Below are 24224 nucleotides of genomic sequence, written 5' to 3'. Positions count from 1 at the left end.
ACAAATCATATCATTTGGTATATTAGGGCAGGCTGTGGTGTGGGTTGACTGGCCAGTGGGTGCTAGAAACCGGAAGCCCCATCGGACAGTCTCAGCAAAAAGGCAGAGCCATGAATCATCTTAGAAACCGTGCCAGCATGGTGTAGTGGTTAAGAGCGGTGGACTCTAATCTGGAGATCAGGGTTCGATTCCCCACTCCCCCACATGAGCGGCGGACGCTAACTCCTCCACATGAATCCAGCTGGGTGACCTTGGGCTAGTCAGACTCTCAGCCCCACCTACCTCACAGGGTGCCTGTTGTGGGGAGGGGAAGGGAAAGTGATTGTAAGCCGGTTTGAGTCTCCCTTAAGTGCTAGAGAAAGTTGGCATATAAAAACCAACTCGTCTTCAAAAAGTGAGAGGGCCATAAATTCGCTTAGAAACGGTGCTTTTCAAGCTGTGTTCTGGGCACCCTGATGTTCACGGGAAGCTTTTCAGGGTTCCTCGGTGAGAGGATCAGGAATGGCAAACAGGCTTTCCTGAGGCTGATTGCCCATCTCTGCTGGTCTTCCCCAGTTCCCCATAGCCACGTGGGGAGGATGCCTGTCTTCTGGGACGTTCCTGACTCAAACTAGAGATGTACAGCCCAGGTGGAAACCTGGTGCGATGGTGATGGGGTGTGTTGTGTTGGGGGGGGGGGGCGTATAAATACTGCTTTCTTATCTGTCCTAAACTTAATTGACTATTTTTAAGAACATAAAAGACATTGCAGGCCTAATTTAGCACAGACAATTACACTGTTTTGGAACGCTGATAAAATGTAGAAGGCTAAATTCCTTCCTTTTGATTAAAGCAGTAATTAGTTATTCACGGTACTAGAGGTGGACTTGCAGGCAGCTTCCGCAACACCGCCCCCCCCCCCCCCCCCAGATGCCTAAATATACCTTAGGTTTTGCCACTTGTGAGAATGGTAATAAAAGTTAAAGTTTTGAAACAGAAATGGGCAACGTGGTAGTAAACAAAAGCTAGGTTTGTATGGTCTGGGCATAGAAGCAGTATGTAGGCATCAGCTTTATCATGCAGGGGGAGGGGGGAGAAACTTGGCTATTTAGAGGAAAGAGGCTCAGAAAATATCCCTGTAATGAAAGCATAGGAAAAAATGTAGATAATGTGTTGAAGAGTGTAATGTGGTTGCATCATTGGGCTGTGCAATTATTCTACTCAAACGCAGACGTGCAGTTAAATATCCTGGTTTGTGTTACATTTATATCCTACCCCATTCAAATAATATATCAGTGAAGAAAACAGCATAACTCCGGCTTACGTCTGTAATCAGTACCTGTGTCCGAGAGACCCATGTGTGCCCGAGAGTTGGAAGGGTCCACCACACGGATGCAGGGGCCAATTGGAATCATTTTAAAGAATACACTGGTTAAGTGGAGGGTGGGAGAGGCTGTCAAAACAACAGTATTTTAATCTGCACAGCTGATCAGATCTCCAGCGGCCAGTCAGAAGCCTGACTGCAGGGGTGTCAAACGTCTGGCCTGCGGGCCAGATACGGCCCCCTGAGAGCTCTTACCCAGCCCGTGAGGCAGCCATCCCCCCCACTCTCGATCTGGGCTGGTGAGCCCACTGTGGCCACATCAGCAGAGGCAGCCCCCCCCCACTTCCGATCTGGGCTGTGAGGTCACCAGCCGAGGCAGCCAAAAACCGCCCCCCCCCCCCCCAGTCCTGATCTGGGCTGGCGAGGCATGGCCCGGCCCGACCAAGCGACATTTATGTCATATTCAGCCCTCGTAACAATTGAGTTCGACACCCTTGCCCTGCTGGTAGAAGCCCCACCTGGCTCCTCCTACTTTCTAATAATACTTGTTGGCGGACGCCAGGGAAGTTGTCGTTGGAGATCCACAATCTGTACAACCAAAACATTCATGTGGTGCAGTCCAGAGACCTGACGGGGGAGCCAGGGGGTTGCATTACGGCAATTTACAGGTACTTGGGGAAGGCAGGAGTTCTAGCCCAGGCTTTGATGTGTGTTCTCTTTGCACGCAGGAGCGCCGAATCCTATGATTTCCCCTGTGTGCCTTCTAAGCAGCCGAGTCCCAGCACAGCTGGACCACCTGCTCTTTCAGAATGTGTAGCTTGGCTCTTTTTTAAAATGTTTGATGCCAAAGAGCAATTGGCCTTTGCTAAAGCATCAAAGCACCACTATTAAAAAATCATTGTGATCTCAGATGCAGGGCATCAGGTGGGTTTTCATATGCCGACTTTCTCTACCAACTAAGGCAGAATCAAACCGGCTTACAATCACCTTCCCTTCTCCACAACAGACACCCTGTGAGGTAGGTGGGGCGGAGAGAGCTCTAAGAGAGCTGTGACTAGACCAAGGTCACCCAGCTGGCTTCATGTCTAGGAGTGGGGAAACCAACCCAGTTAACTAGATTAGCCTCCGCCACTCATGTGGGGAATCCAACCCGGTTCTCCAGATCAGAGTCCACTGCTCTTAACCACCGCAACACGCTGGAGCCCTCCGGGTTCCTTATTCAGACATTGTGAGGTGGTGTCAGGTTGGTTAACGAAGTCCTGACGGAAGAGCTGATGACACCAAAGAGAAAAGCGAAGAGGTACAGTTTTGCTTGGTTTATGGTCCTGCTAGAAGCATCTGAGGCAAGGAAGGAGGAGAGAAATGGCCCCTTTGTGTCTGTCAGAAGGGCTCTGATTTGCAGCCACACCAGGTTGCTTGCTGCTCCAGAAAGGATTAAGCAGCTGCGCCAGAGGAAAAGAAGGACGGGCGGGGGTGCGTTTTTTGGCACGAGGCCTCCGTGGGGGTGATGCCCCAGAGCATAAATTATTCATGTGTGCCGGTGTGAAAGCAATAAAATAAAATTAAAATTGAAATATAAACATACATCATGGTGGGTTTGGTCATGTATGGAGGGGCGGAGTGAGACGGAGAGGGAAATGTGCCTGCTGCCGGAATGCAGAGCTGCGGAGGGACCGGGGAGGGGGAGCCGCTCTTTGCAGCAGAGCAGAGAATAATAGTTGCCAGTAAATGCAACGCGGAGGGGGCCCCGTGAGGAATCCCGGGCTCCCCATTTGCGCTGCAGCCCTCGGAATCGCCTGGCTGTGTTCACATGAGCAAAAACAACCAAAAAACCCCCTCCGCTTCGAGTATTCCTTAAGAGCTTATTCCTTAAGAGCTTATTCCTTTCCCTACTCCTCACAAACATGTCATATACAGATGGTACCCTTTCTTTTCTATGAGGAAAGGTTGAAGGAGCTGGGTATGTTTAGGCTGGAGAGGAGAAGATAGAGAGGGGATATGATAACCATCTTCAAGTACTTGAAGGGCTGTCATAGAGAGGAGGGTGCCGAGTTGTTCTCTATTGCCCCAGAAGGTCGGACCAGAACCAACGGGTTGGAATTAAATCAAAAGAGTTTCCATCTAGATATTAGGAAGAATTTTCTAACGGAGCAGTTCTTCAGTGCATCAGGCTTCCTCGGGAGGTGGTGAGCTCTCCTTCCCTGGAGGTTTTTAAGAAGAGGTTATATGGCCATCTGTCAGCAATGCTGATTCCATGACCTTAGGCAGATGATGAGAGGGAGGGTATCTTGGCCATCTTCTGGGCATGGAGTAGGGGTCGCTGGGGGTGTGGGGGGGAGGTAGTTGTGAATTTCCTGCCTTGTACAGGGGGTTGGACTAGATGACCCTGGTGGTCCCTTTCAATTCTATGATTCTCCCTCCCAAAAAGAAGATTGGGGTCAGTGTGGTCCTCTGAGCATATCCTGTGTGTTTCAGAGAAGATGGATTCTTCAGGGCTGTTGTGATCCTGGAGAGCCAGAGGGGGAACTCTGGAGCTTCCCTGGTGGCAGCCACCAGGCCCAGTTTTGGAAGTGGCGGCGGCTTGGGCCTTTTGCATCCTGACAATCTCTGGTGAGCTGAGGCGCACTGAAGGAATGGCACGGGCCCTATTCTGTTCAAGAATGGAAACCCCCTCCCCTCGTTCCTGACTTGTCAGTTCATGTGAACGTTACCGTTTGCCCTTTCAAGCCCTGTCTGTGAGAATACAGGAGTTGTTAAAGCAAAAAGAGTTGAGCTGATGTGACTCTTCCGGTGCGCTGGGGCCATGCTCTCCAGCGGAAACGGGATGAACTCTGCAGTGGAATAAAACGTCGCTCACAGCTTTGCCCTGCAAATGTTTGGATGCGTGCTGTGAATGGTCAGAGGTTAGGCTAAAGTCCCTTTTGCAGCTAGGTAAAGGTTTCAGATTTTTTTTAAAAAAAACCCTTCTAGGCTTCAGTCTGCCAGGCTAGCAGGGTACCAGTTCACATTTGATCTCAACTAGCCAACAGAACAAAACGACTTTCCCCAGGTCACCCCATTCCGCAAATGATCAGTTGACCTCTCAGGGCCAAACTGAGGGGCTGTGGCTCAGTTTGTAGAGCATCTGCTTGGCATGCAGAAGGTCCCAGGTTCAATCCCTGGCATCTCCAGTTAAAGGGACTAGGCAGGTGGGTGATGTGAAAGACCTCAGCCTGAGACCCTGGAGAGCTGCTGCCAGTCTGCGTAGACAATACTGACCTCGATGGACGAAGGGTATGATTCAGTATAAGGCAGCTTCATGTGTTAATGTGTTCAAACATGGAGGTGTGCTGGGGATTCAGTGTTAGGAGCTCTGACCAGTTGTGGGGTTCCAGCATGCAGGGAAGAGGGTCTTAAGCCATTTTCCTGACCTGAAACGCCCCATCAGGCAGCAAGAGAAGGGTCTGATGGGGTTCCAAAAAAAAGAAAGAAAAAAGAACTCAGATCTTTTTTACGACTATTTTTTTCTTGGCGAAAGAAGCAGAAGATGGCTCTGTAACGGAAACAGGAGGGAGAGCCAGCGTGGTGTAGTGTTTAAGAGCGGTGGTTTGGAGCGGTGGACTCTGATCTGGAGAACCGGGTTTGATTCCTCACTCCTCCACATGAGCGGCGGATGCTAATCTGGTGAATTGGATTAGTTTCCCCCCTCCTCCCCATGAAGCCAGCTGGGTGACCTTGGGCTACTCACAGCTCTTAGAGCTCTCTCAGCCCCACCTACCTCACAGGGTGTCCATTGGGGGGAGGGGAAGGGAAGGTGATTGTAAGCCGGTTTGATTCTTCCTTAAGTGGTAGAGAAATTTGGCGTATAAAAACCAACTCTTCTTCTTCCTCCTCCTCCTCCAGAACAGGGCTGTCGAACTCAATTGTTATGTGTGCCGGATGTGACATAAATGTCACTTGGTTGGGCCGGGCCATGTTTTGCTGGCCCAGATCGAGTGTTGGGAGTGTGTGGCTCACGGGCCAGATAAGAGCTCTCAATGGGTCGGATCCAGCCCATGGGCCTTACGTTTGACACCCCTGCTCTCGAATCTCACTTGTCAGAATAATTCAGACCCAGGCAGGAGTCTTAAATATGACCGGAAGGAGAAATCTGGTAATTTAAAGATTATTGTCTCTGCCTTGTAACACTCCGTCTTTAAGGGGTTATTCCAGATCTAGGCCACTGCCACACTGATTTTTTGCCCTGGGTAGTGTGGTGTCCCCTCTCCCAGCTTCCACCCAGCATCACGGTGCATTTGTGCACCCCTTGGGGTTCCCCTGGCTTTTCCTTGAAGCTTCCCAAACCTGCTTTGCTTCAAGAGTTTTGGAAAAGATTACAACAAAGGTGGGCGGCTGTCATATGCCCGGGACAGATAGGGTTTTCTGGTCCTGCCCCCACTGTGCCGTTTTACCCACAGGCGGCTATTTCTTCCCACTGCCATGGGAAAGTGGGGAGGGGTTAAACTTGGCATGTCAGTATCGTTACATCAATATCATGTTATAACAATACGTGCTAGATGCTACATAAAATATAAGCAAATCTATTTTTATTATTATATTGTTCACCAATATATGTTAAAAACACTGGGCCTACAATGTAGGCTACCTAAAATGCATGAACAAATATCAACAACACATGCTCAGTTGATGAAATAAAATGCAGAAGGTCCCAGGTTCAATCCCCGGCATCTCCAGTTAAAGGGAGTAGGCAAGTAGGTGAGGTGAAAGACCTCTGCCTGATACCCTGGAGAGCCGCTGCCGGTCTGAGTGGACAATACTGACTTCGATGGACCAAGGCCCTGATTCAGTATAAGGGCTGTAGCTCAGTGGTAGAGCATCTCCTTGGCATGCAGAAGGTCCCAGGTTCAATCCCCGGCTTCTCCAGTTAGGGACTAAGCAGGTAGGTGAGGTGAAAGACCCCTGCCTGAGACCCTGGAGAGCCGCTGCCGATCTGAGTAGACAATACTGACTTTGATGGACCAAAGGTCTGATTCAGTAGAAGGCAGTTTCATGTGTGTTCACGTAGACTCGTGCGTAAGTCCGCTTTTTTCTTGGTGGGCCCTGCCGTGATCCATGTGAATCAGATGGGGGTGGGAGGGGTGTAGTGGTTCTGTCCTTGCTTATGCGACTTGGTTCCTCTGCAAAGGAGGAAGGGGGTTTCTTGTTGGCACAGATGGCTACCCTGGTTTGCCGGGGCACAATGTTGTCATTCTCCATTCCCGAGCAGCTCATACAGGTAAGTTGTCTTTATTTTCTTTGTAATTACTTAAGGGGAAAAAACTATTGGAAAGCTGTTCGATACAAATCCCGTAAGCCTCTATTGATAGAGGTGCCGGGGAGAGTTTCATCCTAGCCAGGAACCTAAAACGCCAGCACCATCTGCGGTTCTGCGCCTCCCCGGCCAAATTACATTCCGGGGCCTTTCTTTCTTACTTTCCTCCGCTATTTTTCATTAAGCGAATTGGGTTTGCTGGAAATCGCGAGGCGATAAATATTCTCTCCCTGTTTGGTGCAGGCGGTGGGGTTATTACCGTTCCCTGCTTTGGCGCTTGTTTTTTTCTCTGCAGAGAAGAAGGTGGTACCCTGAACTCCCCCCCCCCCCGAAATGAGAAACAGTCATCCCACGAAGAGGCCAGAGCTAGAAGGAACTGGGCCGAGGGAGTGATACTCCCCAAAACCGCTTCACTTCCAGAGCCATAAATATTTTCATGTTCAGGAGTGGGAATGGAAGACGGGTGGCACCTGCAGCTAAAATGTTATGGGCATTGTGAGCATCTGCGACCGCCACCACCCCCACTCAGGCGACCCTGCCTGCCCATTGATGCCTTACCAGCAGCACCAAGCCTAACTGCGAGGCTGGCTGCTTCCCATCTGTAGCACCCTCTTTTCCCCAGGCTGCGGCACCTTCGCCTGCCGTCCCCCAAGGCTCTTTGTTCTCCGTTTCCCTATTGTCTGAGCCCTGAGCCAGGGTGGTGTAGTGGTTAAGAGTGGTGGATTGGAGCGGTCGATGCTAATCTGGAGAACCGGGTTGGTTTCCCCACTCTTCCACATGAGCGGGGGACTCTCATCTGGAGAACCGGGTTCGATACCCCACTCCTCCACACGAACGGCAGACGCTAATTTGGAGAACTGGGTTCGATTCCCCACTCCTCCACATGAGCAGGGGGCTCTAATCGGGAGAACCAAGTTCAATTCTCTACTCCTCCACGTGAATGGCGGACAAATCTGGAGAACCTGGTTTTGATTCCCCACTCCTCCACATGATTGGCGGACGCTAATCTGGAGAACTGGGTTCGATTCCCCACTCCTCCACATGAGTGGGGGCCTTGTTTATACGTCCAGGTGCTCAGAAGTGACATGTTTTGCACACTAAGCGGTCACGAGGTGGACAGAGGTGGACACCAGGCGAAGAAGCCAATTAGGATAAAGATAGCTTGCCTCAGGGGGAGGGAAGAAAAATGACATGGCTTGAGAACCAGTGGAACGTGTAAGATATGTGAATTTCCTAATTTGGGCGATGCATTATACATATAAGTGTTTGGAACCTGGACGGAAAGGCCCAGAGAATAGCTTTGAGTGGCTCCACTCCTTTCTCTCCTGCTGGCTGAAAATAAACTTTTTCTGCTCAACAATACTCAGAGCTGTCAGCTTCTTACTGTGAGTCTGGGTAAGAAGTGGACAGGGGTCCTTTGTGGCCGACTGGGAGGATACCAACTCTGATTCTCGGAGCTACTCTGGAACTCCCTAAATGCGTAACGGTGGCAGTTATGAGTCTCGAGGTGTGGCTGTGTTCATTAGCAGTAATTGCTGCCATAAATTTTTGGCTGACGGTTTTTTGATGAGAGATCCGTCCTCTCGCTATGTCTCTCCAGTACTGGAAGGCGCGCATACGAAAAAATGGAAGACAGCAATAATCTGAGAAATTAACATGCTAGATTTTATTATTTTACAATTTGGAGAAGGCCTTTGTATTAATCTAAAAAAACGAGTTTGCAGAATCGATTCCCCGAATCTACACGCTGTGGCACGTGGACCTTGTTCACCTTGAACTTTAGATCAGAACTTTCCGAGCGTGCAAACAATTTGCACCAAAATATGGGAGTGGGTTTTTTTTTTTTTTTACATTAACACATTGTAACATTTTGTCATCTTCTGTCCTTGAGGGTCGTTACAGTCAAATCCCTTCAAATGGTCGATTGGCTTGTTGTGATGGAAAACATTGCCTATGTGATGGCTATATAGGAGTTCAGGGTGAAATAATAGACTGTTCAGAGGAACATTTAGTTTACTTTTTCCTTTCTACGGTGTATGTGTATGTAGGTACGTATGTATGTATGAATGCCAGCATGGTGCAGTGGTTAAGAGCATCAGACTCTAATCTGCAGAAACAGGTTTGATTCCCCACTCCTCCACATGAGCGGCGGACTCTAATCTGGTGAACCAGGTTGATTTCCCCACTTCTCCACATGAAGCCTGCTGGGTGACCTTGGGCTAGTCATAGTTCTCTCTGAACCATCAGCCCCACCTACCTCACAAGGTGTCTGTTGTGAGGAGGAGAAGGGAAGGGTGGTTGTAAGCTGCTTTGAGACTCCTTTCAGTAGAGAAAGAGCAGGGTATAAAAACCAACTCTTCTTCCTCTTCTTCTATAATAAAACTAAAAGGTTGGCTTTTTTAACATTGCCATTGAGGACAGGATCCAGATGTTAACCACACATACACCAGTACTATAATTGTTTCAATGACTGCATGGCATTCTTGAAAGAGGCCAGCTCACCTTATAATGAAGATACTCCAGTTGGTTCATATTTTGTGTCCTTAGAGCAGCCAGCGTGGTGTAGTGGTTAAGAGCAGTGGTTTGGAGTGGTGGTGTCTGATCTGGAGAACCGGGTTTGATTCCCCACTCCTCCACATGAGCTGCGGAGGCTAATCTGGTGAACTGGATTTGTTTCCCCACTGCTACACACGAAGCCAGCTGGGTGACCGTGGGCCAGTCACAGCTCTTTTAGAGCTCTCTCAGCCCCACCTACCTCACAGGGTGTCTGTTGTGGGGAGGGGAAGGGAAAGTGATTGTAAGCCAGTTTTATTCTTCCTTAAGTGGTAGAGAAAGTTTGCATATAAAAACCAACTCTTGTGCTTCTTCTTCTTCAGCTCAGCCAACCCTGGATGGGGCTTGTAGGTGCCAGACAGCAAGCAGTTGTGGGCTGTTACAGGAAGAGTCCTTGGCTATATTCCCCCCCCCCCCACACACACACACGGGTTTGTTGTGATGCTGTAACTCATATCGAGGACCTCTTTTGCAGTGCACGTGCCGGAAGGATACGGTGAAGATCTCAATGGATGTCTTTGTCCGGGTCCTCCAGCCGGACCGTTACGATCTGTGGAAGGAAGGGAAAGACGTCACGGTCTTGGACCACATGAAGCCCACGCCTCTCACCAGCCCGGAGCTGGATGCCTGGAATCAGAACAAGGCTGCGCTGAAAGCCAAGATGCTACGCAGGTAAAAACAGAGCAGAATGCCCCCCCTTCCTTTGGCTAGTGTCTCCCCCTCCCCACTTGTTGAGAGAGTCCAGAGTCACTCCGTGAATGGGGTTGGATGAGGTGGCAAAGAGAGTAGGGGTATTGCTTGTCCTCCTGAACCATTTCATTGGAACCGTGTCAAGGGAAAGGCTGCCCCACCCTTTCTCTAGGCGCTTCTGTTTCACCTTGTGAAACAAGATGCTGTACTAGAATCATAGAGTTGGACCACCAGGGTCATCTAGTCCAACCCCCTGCACAATGAAGGAAATTCACAACTACCTCCCCCCCACACACCCAGTGACCCCTGCTCCATGCCCAGAAGATGGGCAAGATGCCTTCCCTGTCATGAACTGCCTAAGGTCATAGAATCAGCATTGCTGACAGATGGCCATCTAGCCTCTGCTTAAAAACCTCCAGGGAAGGAGAGTTTACCACCTCCCGAGGAAGCCTGTTCCACTGAGGAATCTCTCTGTTAGAAAATTCTTCCTAATGTCTAGACAGAAACTGTTGATTTAATTTCAACCCTTTGGTTCTGGTCCGACCTTCTGGGGCAACAGAAAACAACTCAGTACCATCCTCTATCACCTCTCAGTCTTCTCCTCTTTGGACGAAACATACCCAGCTCCTTCAACCTTTCCTCATAGGACTTGGTCTCCAGACTTCCACCATCTTTGTTGCCCTCCTCTGAACACGTTCCAGCTTGTCTACATCCTTCTCAAATTGCGGTGCCCAAAACTGAACACAATACTCTAGGTGAGGTCTGACCAGAGCAGAGTAAAGCGATACCATCACTTCATGTGATCTGGATGCTACTAGATGCACCCCAGTTCTGACCCAGCAGGGCTCTGCCTGTTCCCTCGTCTACCTCTGAGCAAACAGCCACTTCTGGTCTGGAGCACACAACGGAGGAGGACTCTGGGCTGCTTCTCCCATGACTGCATGAAGTCTGAGCCTACCTTGCAGGGTGGGCGCGAGGAGTGCTGTCTTGCACATGCCGGCTGCATCAACGGCACAAAGGGTCAGGCAAGCTCTGAGAGCCAGTATGGTGTAGTTTTTAAGAGCGGTGGTTTGGAGCGGTGGATGGGTTTGATTCCCCACTCCTCCACATGAGCAGTGGAGGCTACTCTGGTGAACTGGATTTGTTTCCCCACTCCTTCACTTGAAGCCACCTGGATGACCTTGGGCTAGTCACAGCTCTCTCAGCCGCACCTACCTCACAGGATGTCTGTTGTGGGGAGGGGAAGGGAAGGTGGATTGTAAGCCGGTTTGAATCTTCCTTAAGTGGTAGAGAAAGTCAGCATATAAAAACCAACTCTTCTTCTTCTCTTTGGGAGGACCTGTTGTACCGCTCCACCATCTGGGGGAACGCAGCCCCTTGCGTTCTCCTTCCAGAACCTCTCGGTGACATCAATTTCATTTTTTCCCCCCGGCAGCTCTTGGTGGGCTCTCGAAACTTGCCGCGGTGACGAGATTTGACATAAAATGGCTGCCAGATTGGATTTTATTCTCAATTAGGTGGCATTCTTTAGGCCTCTCCCTTCCTCTGCAAGAGCTTGAATAACTTGGCCGGCGTTCCAGGCTGGTGCCGAGTTTACGGTGATTGACTGCGGCCCCGGGGGGCTCGTCGTTCCTCCCGAACCTGCCCCTGCAGCAGAGGCAGAGAGCGCTCCTCGTTGGATCCCCTCGGATCCTTGTCATAACTTTGAAATATCCCTGTCAGGTCATTTAGCTCTTGACATGTCTGACTTGAGCCCCGCCGACTTGCTCTTGCATTTCGGATGGCTGTCATGTGTCAAGCTTCTTTCCACACTGGATTTATGACACCGCTCAGGATTTAGTTTCAGGAACCTGGCGAGGAGGGCTCGATAACAGCCAGGACTGCTTGTGAAGCCACTGTTTTTATAGGCTCCCTGCAAGCCAGCGGGGTGTAGTGGTTAAGAGCAGTGGTCTGGAGCGGTGGACTCTGATCTGGAGAACTGAGTTCGATTCGCCACTTCTACACATGAAGCCTGCTGGTTGACCTTGGGCCAGTCACAGTTCTCTCCGAACTCTCTCAGCCCCACCTACCTCACGGTGTCTGTTGTGGGGAAGGGAAGGTTATTGTAAGCCGGTTTGATTCTTCCTTAAGTTGTAGAGAAAGTTGGCATATAAATACCAACTCTTCTTCTGCTTCGTCATTTTCTTCGTCATCTTCTTCTTTGTCTTCTTCTTCCTCCTCCTCCTCCTTCTTTTTGTCTAGTGCGGAATTTATCAGGCTCTCACTGTCCAGGGTGGCAGCCCCACCCCCACACTCATCTGCTCCACAAGAGACATGGGCGGGTTGGGAATTACTTGGAGATTTTGGGGGTGGAGGCTGAGGAGGGCGGGGTTTGGGGAGGGGAGGGACTTCAATGCCATAGAGTCCAATTGCCAAAGCGGCCATTTTCTCCAGGTGAACGGATCTCTGTTGCCTGGAGATCAGTTGTAATAGCTGGAGATCTCCAGCCACCACCTGGAGATCAGCAACCCTATGTCCTGTGCTTGGGGCTATCCTTGATGGGGTCTCCTGAGGGCCCCCCCCAGCCCCCCTCTCTCTTCCCTCTGATGTATTTTTAATCCCGCTCTCAAAGGGTCAGAGAAGCTCAGAATGTGTTACATTATAAAGCCTTATCCCAGAGTGCGATAAAACAGATCCGTGACGGAGCTGAACAGCTTTGCAGTCAAAGGCCGAGAACACTCCTCGGCCTCTCTGAACTTAATAAATGCCATTTTGCATCGTGAACGTTTTTAAAAATATGTAACTTTAAATTTAGACCAAATGTGCCTTCCTCAGCCTTGCCTTTCAAGCCCTCTTCTCATATTGGTAGCCCTTCCTTGTGCTGCTCATCAGCAGAGTCTCCACCTCCCTGGCGGTTTTGCAGAGGTGCCCGTGGTCATGCTCCACACACATATCAGTGCCCTTCTTGGTTTGCTCTCAGACTCCCGTCTCTCGGTGCAGCAAAGGCTTCTGGGCCCGACTTCTCAGCTTTGTGCTCCTCGTCAGTTCTCATGCTTTTGTCCGTTTTCTTTGCAAGCTAATTGCAGGTCGGTGATCTCACACGCGTAACTAACTCACAGCCCCCCCAGCCTTTTTTTCTTGTGCTTTCCATCTCTCTTTCTATTTTTACTTTATTAAAAAAAAACCCAAATAAAATACAAGAGTCGACTACAGAAATTACTAAATACATCATAGAATCATAGGGTTGGAAGGGACCAGCAGGGTCATCTAGTCCAACCCCCTGCACAATGCAGGAAATTCACAACTACCTCCCCCCCCCCATAGCCCCATTGACCCCTACCCCATGCTCAGAAGATGGCAACAAAAGCCCCTCCAGTATCCCTGGCCAATCTGGCCTGGAGGAAAATTGCTTCCTGACCCCCTAATGGCAATCGGCATTTCCCTGGGCATGTAAGAAAGGGCCACGAGAGCCAAGCACTGAAGCATCCCTTCCTGCCCTCCTTCTCATGATCTGTCTTAGTTCACAGAATCAGCCTTGCTGGCAGATGGCCATCTATGGTCACTGAGGGTGTGTGGGGGGTATTTTGGAATTTTCTGCATTGTGCAGGGGGTTGGACTAGATGACCCTGGTGGTCCCTTCCCCCCAGGGAAGGAGAACCCACCACCTCCCGAGGAAGCCTGTTCCACTGAGGAACCGCTCTAACTGCCCAAAAGTTCTTCCTGATGTTAACCAGAAACTCTTTTGATTTAATTTCAACCTGTCGGTTCTGGTCTGACCTTCTGGGGCAACAGAAAACAACTCCACACCATCAACAACAAAATGTACAAGCACACACTAATTGTACATTATAGACCGAAAAAACATTCCATTTTGCAAACTTTTTGGACCCTTGGCCGTGTAAAAGACAGATTAGTTTACTCAGACGAATACTCTCTGACAACCTCTCCAGCTACTCCTCCTCCTTTGGGATTATATTTTTCTTCCCATTTTGGGCAAGTATTAACCTTTGCCGAGGTTGCAGCATGCTTTCTCTTCTCCACCCTTGCCGTCCCTACCGTAACCCTCTTTCGCTAAAAGTGTCCTGCAGTGTTAAATTGAAACGCATTTTTCTCTGCTCAGACAGGCCTCCGCCGACACTATTTGTGCCATTCTTCTATTTGAGAACCTTGTTAACTCCAAATCAGCAATCCCATCGTCTCTGCTCCCCACAGCCGGGAGAATGGCGGGTGGAGTATTTTGTTTTTCAGGTTGTCACTGTGTTTAATCGTCTCTCCTTCTTTGGCAGAGAGCTCCCTGGCCTTTGTTTTTGCTGAGCACAACGTGCTGAGAACTAGGGCTGGACAAATTGCTGATACCTGGGTGTTCCAGGTTGCAAATACATAAACCCAACCATGGAATTTTGAAAGCTTTTTTTCCCTTCTAGCCTCGCGTCTAGCAGCTACTTGAAATTTGGGTGCTGCCTGCTCCAAAAATATATGTTGTCATGTAAGAATTTGAAATATTAATTTAGCTTTCTTTTCCTTCCTTCCTTCCTTCCTTCCTTCCTGCCTGCCTGCCTTCCTTCCTTCCTCCCTTCCTCCCTCCCTCCCTCCCTCCCTCCCTCCCTCCCTTCCTTCCTTCCTTCCTTCCTTCCTTCCTTCCTTCCTTCCTTCCTTCCTTCCTTCCTTCCTTCCTTCCTTCCTTCCTTCCTTTCCCCTGATAGTTTATCGAGCGTGTTTGTCTTTTTGTCTTCCGATCTGCCTAGTATAGTGGAGCTGTAGGCCTGACGGCTTTGCTATTTACATACCGGTTAATTGATTGGCGCTAAAGCTAATTGGTCAGCAGAGCAGGCTGTCAGTAGAGTGGCAATCTAATTTCTCGATGTTTCGGTGGATTAGAAGCCTTTTTATAAGTGGGCTACTATGCCCAGAGACAGGCTGCAATTCAGTAAAGTGTGAAGTAGCTGCCTTGCTCACGCGCCTGTGAATACATCTGCCCGTATTGGGCCGAGAGGCAAAAGGACAACCTGGCTTGCCCAGCCTTGGAGAGAAATTCCTGGCGCTTCTCATCCGTCGGAAGGATGCTTTGTTGCGAAACGCACTTGTGAAGGCTCCTTCCTGTCACGGCCTATGGAAATCTCACCAAGGAGAACCAGAATTTTGTTTTCCTGTCCAAGAGGCTTCCTGAGGCAGAAGGAGCCGCAGAGGCAGGGGGGAGAACACGATCGGTCACGTAGGTAGCAAGGCAGCAGTTGGCGCTTTTGGAGTTAAACACAAAATGATTTTCGAACATTTCCTCAAATCCATCAGTCCCAAAATAGTCCTCCCAGATGCGTGTATCGGAGTGTTCTGGGTCTCTGTTTCTGGCTAGTGATGAATTAAAGGGTGCCGGTCGTTCTGAATGAAGCCGTCTTTGGCTCTGACTCACAGAACAGGCTGACTTTTCCCATCTTCATCCACGCACAAGCTGCTCCTACCACATTCAGCAACATCCCAATATAAATTGCCAGTCAGGGCGGAGGAGGAGGTAGCCGCCATCAGGCCTTGTCAGGAGAGCCAGCGTGATGTAGTGGTTAAGAGCGGTGGTTTGGAGCGGTGGACTCTGATCTGGAGAACCGGGTTTGAGTCCCCACTCCTGCACATGAGCAGCAGACTCTAATCTGGAGAACCAGGTTGGTTTCCCTGCTCCTCCACATGAAGCCAGCTGGGTAACCTTGGACTAGTTGTACTCTCTCAGCCCCACCTACCTCACAGGGTGTCTGTTGTGGGGAGGGGAAGGGACAGTGATTGTAAGCCGGTTTGAGTCTCCCTTAAGTGGTGGAGAAAGTTGGCATATAAAAACCAACTCTTCTTGTGCCATAGATCAATCTTTACAGTGGCTAGAGACGCTCTTTGCCACCAATGGCTATCACGGCTTCCTCCCTCTGGGCATGGAGTAGGAGTTACTGGAGAGATAGTTGTGAATTTCCTGCATTGTGGGAAGGGAAGGCGATTGTAAGCCGGTCTGATTCTTCCTTAAGTGGTAGAGAAAGTCGGCATATAAAACCACCTCTTCTTCTTCTTTTCTCCTCCTTCTTCTCCTTCTCTTTCTCCTTCTCCTCCTTCTCCTCCTCCTCTTTCTCCTCTTCCTCCTCCTCTTTCTCCTCCTTCTCCTCCTCCTCCAAACATGGCCTGGCCAATGACAGCCTGTGTTGCTACGCTGCAGCGAATTCTTTCCTGCCGTCATGTGGATCTGAGCATGCTGGCACCCCCTTGCCCGTGCCGGATGACCCTGGGCACTGTAGCCCAAGATGGGGGAGCGGGGGAACAGCACAGCCTAGCCCACACTTTCTAGCCTTTCCGTGCCAGCTGAGCTCCTCCTAGCGGGGCCGAGGGGAGCTGAAAAATGCCAGCAACCTTAAGTCAGGGGTGTCGAACTCAATTGTTATGGGGGCCGGATATGACATAAATGTCACTTGGTCAGGCCAAATTCAATGCCGGGTGCTGGAGATACAAACTTCATAGAAGACACAGGCAAAGCCAGTTGATCGTATTATTAAGTATATACCGCTTAATAATATACTACTATCAAAGCACCTATGCCTCTTGTTCCATCAAACTCCTCTCACGTTGAGCTCTTCCACATCGCCACACCCAGGCAAGATCCAATTTTTTTTAGAAGCTCAGGACTGAGACTACTTTCTTGGTATTATTTTGGCCCAAGAAACCTGGGACCTTAAAAATATTTCACTAAAAGGATATTCTTCTTTCTCAGTAGGTGCCAAAAAAACAACAACACCACAGGTTCTAAGAGTCGGCCTACTGGGAATTTGACTAGAGTCTTTGTTGTTGATCATATTATTTTTTACTTAATTTTTTTCTTAAAATACGAACATGCTTAAAACGATAACACTTGCATAGTATTTTCTTTTATTAAACAGTCTTTGATAATTGACACCCTGATACTGGGGGTGGGGGGAGTTGTCTGCCTTGGCTTCCGAGCCCACAGCGGACTCGCCAACCCTGATCGGGACTGAGGGTAGGGTGGCTTCCTCGGCTGGAGAACCTGCAGCGGGCTTGCCAGCCCAGATCGGGAGTGGGGTGTTGCTGCCTTGGCTGCCTCGCAGGCCAGATAAGAGCCCTCCAAGGGCCTGATCCGGCCCTTGGGCCTTATGTTTGACACCCATGGCTTGAGCGCCCCCGATGTAAACTTCAAGGAGGATACGGGCGTCTGAACTCAAGAGAACCAGCCCTCCTCCTTCGTGTAACTTTGAAAGGAGCTCCGCCCATCTGGCCATCCCTACCAACTCTGCTTGGTATGAGATTTTTACAATCTAGTGTTAGGGACAGACCACTGTTACAGGGCTCTGGAAGTGTTTCGGCTGGTACTTCTGACCCCTCCCTCTTTCGTATTTATTTGCTTAATTTATAGCCTGCTTTTCTTACTGAGGCTCAGAGCAATTCAGTCAACTCTAAGACATCCAGTAAAGATTACAGCCCTGATCTGGATAGTCCCCGGCTAACCTCGTCGGATCTTAGAATATAAAAAGGGTCGACCCTGGCTGGTATTTGGATGGGAGGCCTCAAAGGAATACCAGAGCTATGACACAGAGGCAGGCAATGGCAAACCGCCTCTGAATTGTTAAAAATGACTGCTGGACTTGATGGGTCTTGGCATGATCCAGAAGGGTTTTTCTTATGTTCTTATGGTAGCAGTGAATTTTTTTTCTCAAGGCTTTGGTCAAGTGGAGAGAGCCTGGTGGAGATTTAGGTTGCAAAGCATTCTGTCTTCTCCCTGAGGGCTGCCGACCATCCTCTCTTTTTCTCCTGCCGCCACGCTGCTTTCCCTCCTCAGCTAGGGGGCCAGTTCGTACGAGATGTGAACCATTTCTCTCCCGTTCTGGTCCCAGGGCAAACAGGAAACGAAGCCAGCCGCGAAGGCACAAGACGCAGGATCAGAAGTCTCTGGGGGACGTCATGGCGATGGAGACCGCCCTGGACGAAGTGAAAATCAAGGAAGAGCAGCAGAGAATCCCCAGCTTGGATGGACAGGAGAAAAGCAAAGAGGGTAAGACCTGGGCCTAGAGCCCCCCACCTCCCACCCTGAAGGTGTCCGCTCTTAGTGTGAAGGTCTCTGGCTCCCATCGTGCTGGCTACATAAATGCTGCTTTGGAGTCCTCAAAGCGCTTGTTTCTTTTATTTATTGATGTTATTTATAGTCCGCCTTTCTCACAGGAGCTGAAGATGGATTACAATACAGTAAGTCAATACAGGCAACAAAATGGGACATTCAGTAAACCATGCATTTAGGATTGTCGTCGTCTGGAGCCGACCAGGAATCTAAAAGACAGAACTGAAGCAGAGCATAAGTATTAACATGAAACATTCGGTGGTTAAAAATACACAGTAGCATAGAGCGCGTCCCTAATAATTTATCCAAAGAAATATATATATTTGCAACCGTTCTGTAAGGTGAGCCAGTCTCATCACATTAATAATCTGGTTCTCTGTGCGACATGGAACCTGGTCACAATCTAAGAGCTACCGATAATTCAAGGAGACAACAGAGGGCTGAAGACCTGTGGTTGTACACCTGGTAGCAATAGAGGTCATCTTGAAAATATGGGAGCCATGCCTAGGAAATCCTAGAAGCTGCTAGGACCTGGAGGGAACAAGTGGCGGACCTTGAGAGTCACCGTGGTGTAGTGGTTAAGAGCGGTGGTTTGGAGCGGTGGACTCTGACCTGGAGAACCGGGTTTGATTCCCCCTCCTCCACATGAGTGGCGGAGGCTAATCTGGTGAGCCAAGTTGGTTTCCCCACCCCTTCATTTGAGGCCAGCTGGGTGACCTTGGGCTAGTCACATCTCTCTTAGAGCTCTCTCAGCCCCACCTTCCTCACAGGGTGTCTGTTGTAGGGAGGGGAAGAGAAGGCGATTGTTAGCTGGTTTGATTCTTCCTTAAGTGGTAGAAGAAGTCGGCATATAAAAACCAACTCTTCTTCTTCTTCTTGCTCTGCATGCCTCCTTGGGCGCCCTTACCACTAGCGACAAGTTTGCAAAATGCGTTCAGGTCCACACAATTTGGATTGTTCAGCAGAAACTTTCTGCCTGCAACCCCCCCAAACTGTGGCTCAGCAAGGAATATATTTTCAATATTTGTATCCTGCTGTTCTGCTTACCTACACAATTCAATGTGGCTGGAATAATGAAAACCACATTAAATTTACAGCAGCACATAAAAAATAGAATAGAAAAAATTACAAAAAAACCCGCCGCATTCATTACCCATCAATTAACTGGCCTTTCATTGAAGGTCCTTAAAAACCCTCCAGAAGGGCTCTGCTATAGAGCACGGCTGAAATCTTTGCTGAGCTGGGTCCTTCCTCGGGGAGGCCACCGAGTGGGAGCCGCCACCAAAAACGCACAGGCAGAAGGAACGCTTACTGTACGGAATTAGTTTTTTTTTTAATTGAAATGTCCTCTAAGCCATGCATTATCTTCCCACAGCAGGCTGCCTGCTGTGTGTTTTCGTGATTGTTTTGGCCTGTTTTCTATCTCTGCAGTGGATGTGAATAGTCCCTCGTTCCCCATGCAGAGACACCCCAGAATTATTGCTTCAGGGGAGGACAAAGGAAGCACGCCTTCAGTTTTAATTCTGAAAAGAAGAACAGTAGTAGGTTTTTATATTCTGACTTTCTCTACCACTTAAGGAAGAATCAAACGGCTTACAGTCGCCTTCCCTTCCCCTCCCCACAACAGGTGGGTGGGGCTGAGAGAGCTCTAAGAGACCTGTGACTAGCCCAAGAGCACCCAGCTGGCTTCATGTGGAGGAGGGGGGAATCAAACCCGGTTCTCCAGATTAGAATCCACCGCTCCAAACCACCACTGTTAACCATTACACTACTACACCGCATCTCACAGGAGGGTGTCTCGGATGCGAGGAGTCTGCGAAATGCGGCTCTGGCACAGCCCACAGCGGGGGCGCTGCCATGTTTCTTTTTTGCGATGGATGGCAAATTCTGAGTCGGTTGCTGCTTTGGGCCGGCTCTGGCCCGAAGGTCTTGGTGGGCCTGTTTGTTCTCCTCAAAGACGAGGAGGAAGCCCCAGGCGAGTGGGGTGCGGTGAAGGAACCGTACAGCCAGAGCGAGTGACTCCCCGCCGCTCTGTCTCGCAAGCACTGGTAGCGTGTTGAGCAGTCTGTGCTCCACTCCTGTACGAGCCCCGACCATTACCGCCTGAAATAAATGGCCTGGGAAATGCCAGTATCTCCTGGGGGGTGAGAGATAAATGGCACAGGCAGATCCAGAGATCCCTGAGAACGGAAGAGGGACGAGACAAACTGCTGCGTTCAGGACGAGCAGTTTTTAAACGCGAGCCGAGTCCTGCCCCCGACAACTGCTTAACTGTTGGCGTCAGTGGGAGGGAGACTCTTTTTTTCAGGTCTATTACTGAGAAGTGTGGCTGAGCAGTTTTTGGGGGCCACTGTCATCCGAGCACGTACAGGGTTCCCCCCCCCCCGATAAGTGTTGAAACCTTAGAGAGTGTTCCTTGTTCATGTGCTTTGAAGCTGGCATGTTCTTCCTCAAATTCTAACTATGCAGCTACTTAATTTTATTAATTTTTAAAAAATATATTTACTAGCCACCCTTTTTTCCATGCGGCACTCAAGCGCACCTCACAATATAAAAGTCCTTATTTAAAAGTCCCTAAAAAGTCCTTCAAAGTCCTTAATAAATTGGAACTCCTGTACATCCGTGTTTGTTCATAGCTGTTTGCATGTGTGAAAACTTAATTTATTTATTTTATTTAAAATATTTATTAGCTGCCTTTCTGCCTTGCGGCACTCAAGAGCACATCACAGCATTAAAGTCCTTAATTAAAAGTCCCTAAAAAGTCCTTAAAAGTCTTTACTCCTCAAGCCTTTCTTAATGTGTAAAGAAAAATTGTCCAGCGGTGGGATTTTAAAGTCTAACCAATTTATTGTGGAGAAGCTGTTATGGGCTCGAGCTGCAGACGGTTCTGCTGCAGTGGGGAGCCAGTGTGGTGTAGTGGTTAAGATGTTGGAATTTAAGACTGGTCATAGCAAGCATGTAGATTGCTGTAATGTGAGTGACAGCCAGATGACAGCTGGCGTCACATGACTGCTCATGACTTAGCAGTAAAACTGGACTGAACTGGATTAAGCAGGATGAGATCTGACCACTGGGCGACTGTTGATTGGCTGCTGGACAGGGCCAGAAATGTATATATGTTGTACAGAACTTGTATAGGTGTGGTGTGTGGATTATTGATGGCCAAGTGGAGCACTCTGTCACTGTGAAATAAAGAGCACTTATTTACTAGTGCTGAGTCTGCTGTGATTACTCGTCTACCGAGCTGTATAGCGCTTCTTAACAACGCCAATATAAGAGCGGTGGTTTGGAGCAGTGGACTCTGATCTGGAGAACTGGGTTTGATTCCCCACTCCTCCACATGAGTGGTGGAGGCTGATCTGGTGAACTGGATTTGTTTCCCCCCTCCTACACATGAAGCCAGTTGGTGACCTTGGACTAGTTGCACTCTCTCAGCCCCACCTACCTCACAGGGTGTCTGTTGTGGGGAGGGGAAGGGACAGTGATTGTAAGCCGGTTTGAATCTCCCTTAAGTGGTGGAGAAAGTTGGCATATAAAAACCAACTCTTCTTTTTCTTGTGCAGTAGATCAATCTTTAGAGTGGCTAGAGACGCTCTTTGCCACCAATGGCTATCATGGCTTTCTCTCTCTGGGCATGGAGTAGGAGTTACTGGGGAGATAGTTGTGAATTTCCTGCATTGTGCAGAAGGTTGGACTAGATGACCCTGGTGGTCCCTTCCAACTCTTATGAGGGTGATTCTAAACAGTGGACAGCGGATGCCAAAATCTGAACGGTGCCGCTCATCCCTGCATAACAATTGGGATGGAGTTTTATGTTGGCTTCTATGAATGTAGCCTCAGGGTCCTTTCCGGTTTTGTTCAAACAGTGCTGTTTGAGCTTTTCCAAGGCTCCGGGAAAGCAGCGTAAAGATGGGTCTCTCTTGGGCCGGAGCGCTCAAAGAGTAAAGCCAAGCCGGCCTCTCCGAGGAGATCCATAATCGTCTGAATAATCTTCATTATTTATTGCCTGCCTTTTATGATTTATTGAGGGACTGGGCGGAACATCAAAGACAACGAGGCCCGCTCACAGACTCTTGCAGTAAAGAAGAAAATAGTGGCGGCGGCGGCTGGGAGAGGCTTCCAGATCTCCTTGGCGTAGCTCAGGGCAACTGACTGGCCTTTCCTTGCCCTACTGAGTTCTGTGCGATTCCCCCTCTCCTGAGGCAGCTTCTGGTTCCTTTCACCACTGCCGTTGCCATGTAACAGATTAAAGCCAGATGGATTTTGAGGGGTTGCTTGCAGTCCACCACATGCCGTGCAGCAGAGCTGTGGCTGATGCACATTCCTGAGCAGCGGGCACGAGAGAGCCAGCGTGGTGTAGTGGTTGGGAGCGGCTGACTCTAGTCTGGAGAACCGGGTTTGATTCCCTGCTCCTCCACATGAGCGGTGGACTCTAATCTGAAGAGCCGGGTTGGTTTCCCCACTCCTCCTCATGACCTGCAGGATTTCCTCTGGGAATTCAAACTCCACATGAGCGGCGGACTCTGATTAGGAGAACCAGGTTGGTTTTTCCACTCCTCCACTTGAAGCCTGCTGGGTGACCTTGGGCTAGTCACAGTTCTCTCTGAACTCATCTACCTCACAAGGTGTCTGTTGTGGGGAGAGGAAGGGAAGGCGATCGTAAACTGGTTTGAGACGCCTTAAAGGTAGAGAAAAGTGGGGTATAAAAGTCAACTCTTCTTCTTCTTCTTTTCAGAGGTAACAAAAGAAAGTATTTCTTCACACAATGCAGTTAAATTGTGGAACTCCCTGCCCCAGGATGTGGTGATGGCTGCCAACTTGGAAGGCTTTAAGAGGGGAGTGGACATGTTCATGGAGGAGAGGGCTATTCATGGCTGCTAGTCAAAATGGATACCAGTCATGATGCATACCTATTCTCTCTAGGATCAGAGGAGCATACCTATTCTATGAGGTGCTGCGGAACACAGGCAGGAGAATGCTGCTGCAGCCGTCTTTTGTGGGCTTTCTAGAGGCATCTGGTTGGCCACTGTGTGACTGGACTGCTGGACTTGATGGGTCTTGGTCTGATCCAGCATGGCCTTTCTTATGTCATTATGAAAGCAGTCCTAGCTCTTGCAGAGGGCACACGTTTGGGGGGGGGGGCTCTGTGCAGGCTGCCCATAGGGACTTCTGCTTTAAGGCTGCAAAGTCCAGGTATGGGCCAGGCATCCTTCAGCTGACCTTGGCTCATTGGCTGCCAGTTGGCTACCACACCCAGTGGATATTTCTCAAAGCCGAGCTGTCTTTCTGGTATCAGCCATGCTCAGTATGCCACCGTTTTCTCTCTCCTGCACACTGCTCTCCACCCACCGTTCAATTAACCTGTCGAATAGGTGGTCAAGAGCCCGCGTTGTTCTCCTTGGAGGGCCGTAGGAGGCGCCCCTTCCTCCCAGAGGGCAGAGCCCAAATCTGATTTGTACGTTGCGGGGCCAGGGAGAAATCCAATTTGACTTTTCATTTGACTTTTCATTCGGTAGGTTCATTCCTCTACAGGAATTCAATATTCCTTTTCCGTGCGGCACCTCAAAACCAGCTTTATCTTGAAGATTGCTTACCCAGATGCACCGGGGACTATTTCTGGCTGGATCTGGTCGCGTTGGTTTATTTTATTGTAAATAAATGAGGGGGTAAATAAGACTCTTGGAATGCAGGCTTCTGGGAAATGTTGCGATACAGACATCCGCTGAGAAAGGCCTATGCGGGGAGAGTCTTAACAGCTTCATCTCATCCTGGGCTTAATCATTCCATCAAGCTCCCTGTTGCGCTCTGGCCAATCTGATCCTTCTCTGCCCAGTACCCACCCCGATGTGTTAAGCCCCAGCCCGCTTTACTGGTTTTTAATACCGGGGTCTCCAGATTGGGAGGTTAGCCGGTGAATCCGTCTGACAAGGGTTGCGATTTCCCCGTCCCTGCAGGCATCTCCCCTTCCAGGATCCTATTAGCCAGGAGGAGTGACCTTTGATAGGCTTCTTGTAGGTGAAAAACAATCTCTTAAGAAACAATTCGGCGGCTGGGGTGGGAGGTTGGCATTTGGTCTGCGGAACATCTGTTACTTATCCTTCCTTGAATGGACTTGATAACTTCATTCACGAAGCCTGGTGGGGACGGGGGAGGGAGTTTCTTTCTTTGTTTCCCCCTGTTCTCAGACTGAGGTCTTGAACAATAAAACCATAAAACTTAAGTAAGACCCATCTCTAAAAACACCTCCCTTCCACTCTTCTCTGCAGCCTCCAACCGAATAAGTACACTGAGGGCCAGAGTCCTCTGAGAGGAACTGAACC

The 24224-nt window shown here is 49.5% G+C and overlaps 1 protein-coding gene across 1 annotated transcript in view; it reads left to right on the top strand.

The window, feature by feature from the left end:
- Positions 1 to 24224, top strand: part of KDM4B (lysine demethylase 4B) — a 200668-nt gene that overhangs the window by 132234 nt on the left and 44210 nt on the right. Inside the window, exons 8-10 of the mRNA XM_056867633.1 lie at positions 9622 to 9818; positions 17684 to 17841; positions 18689 to 18703. Of these exons, the coding sequence (XP_056723611.1) occupies positions 9622 to 9818; positions 17684 to 17841; positions 18689 to 18703 (370 nt within the window). The remainder of the gene's footprint in view (positions 1 to 9621; positions 9819 to 17683; positions 17842 to 18688; positions 18704 to 24224) is intronic.

This window comes from Euleptes europaea, chromosome 2, assembly GCF_029931775.1.
Source record: "Euleptes europaea isolate rEulEur1 chromosome 2, rEulEur1.hap1, whole genome shotgun sequence".
Lineage (NCBI taxonomy): Eukaryota > Metazoa > Chordata > Lepidosauria > Squamata > Sphaerodactylidae > Euleptes > Euleptes europaea.
Note: the sequence above shows the minus strand (reverse complement) of the source record. Positions and strands in the feature narration are given on the sequence as shown.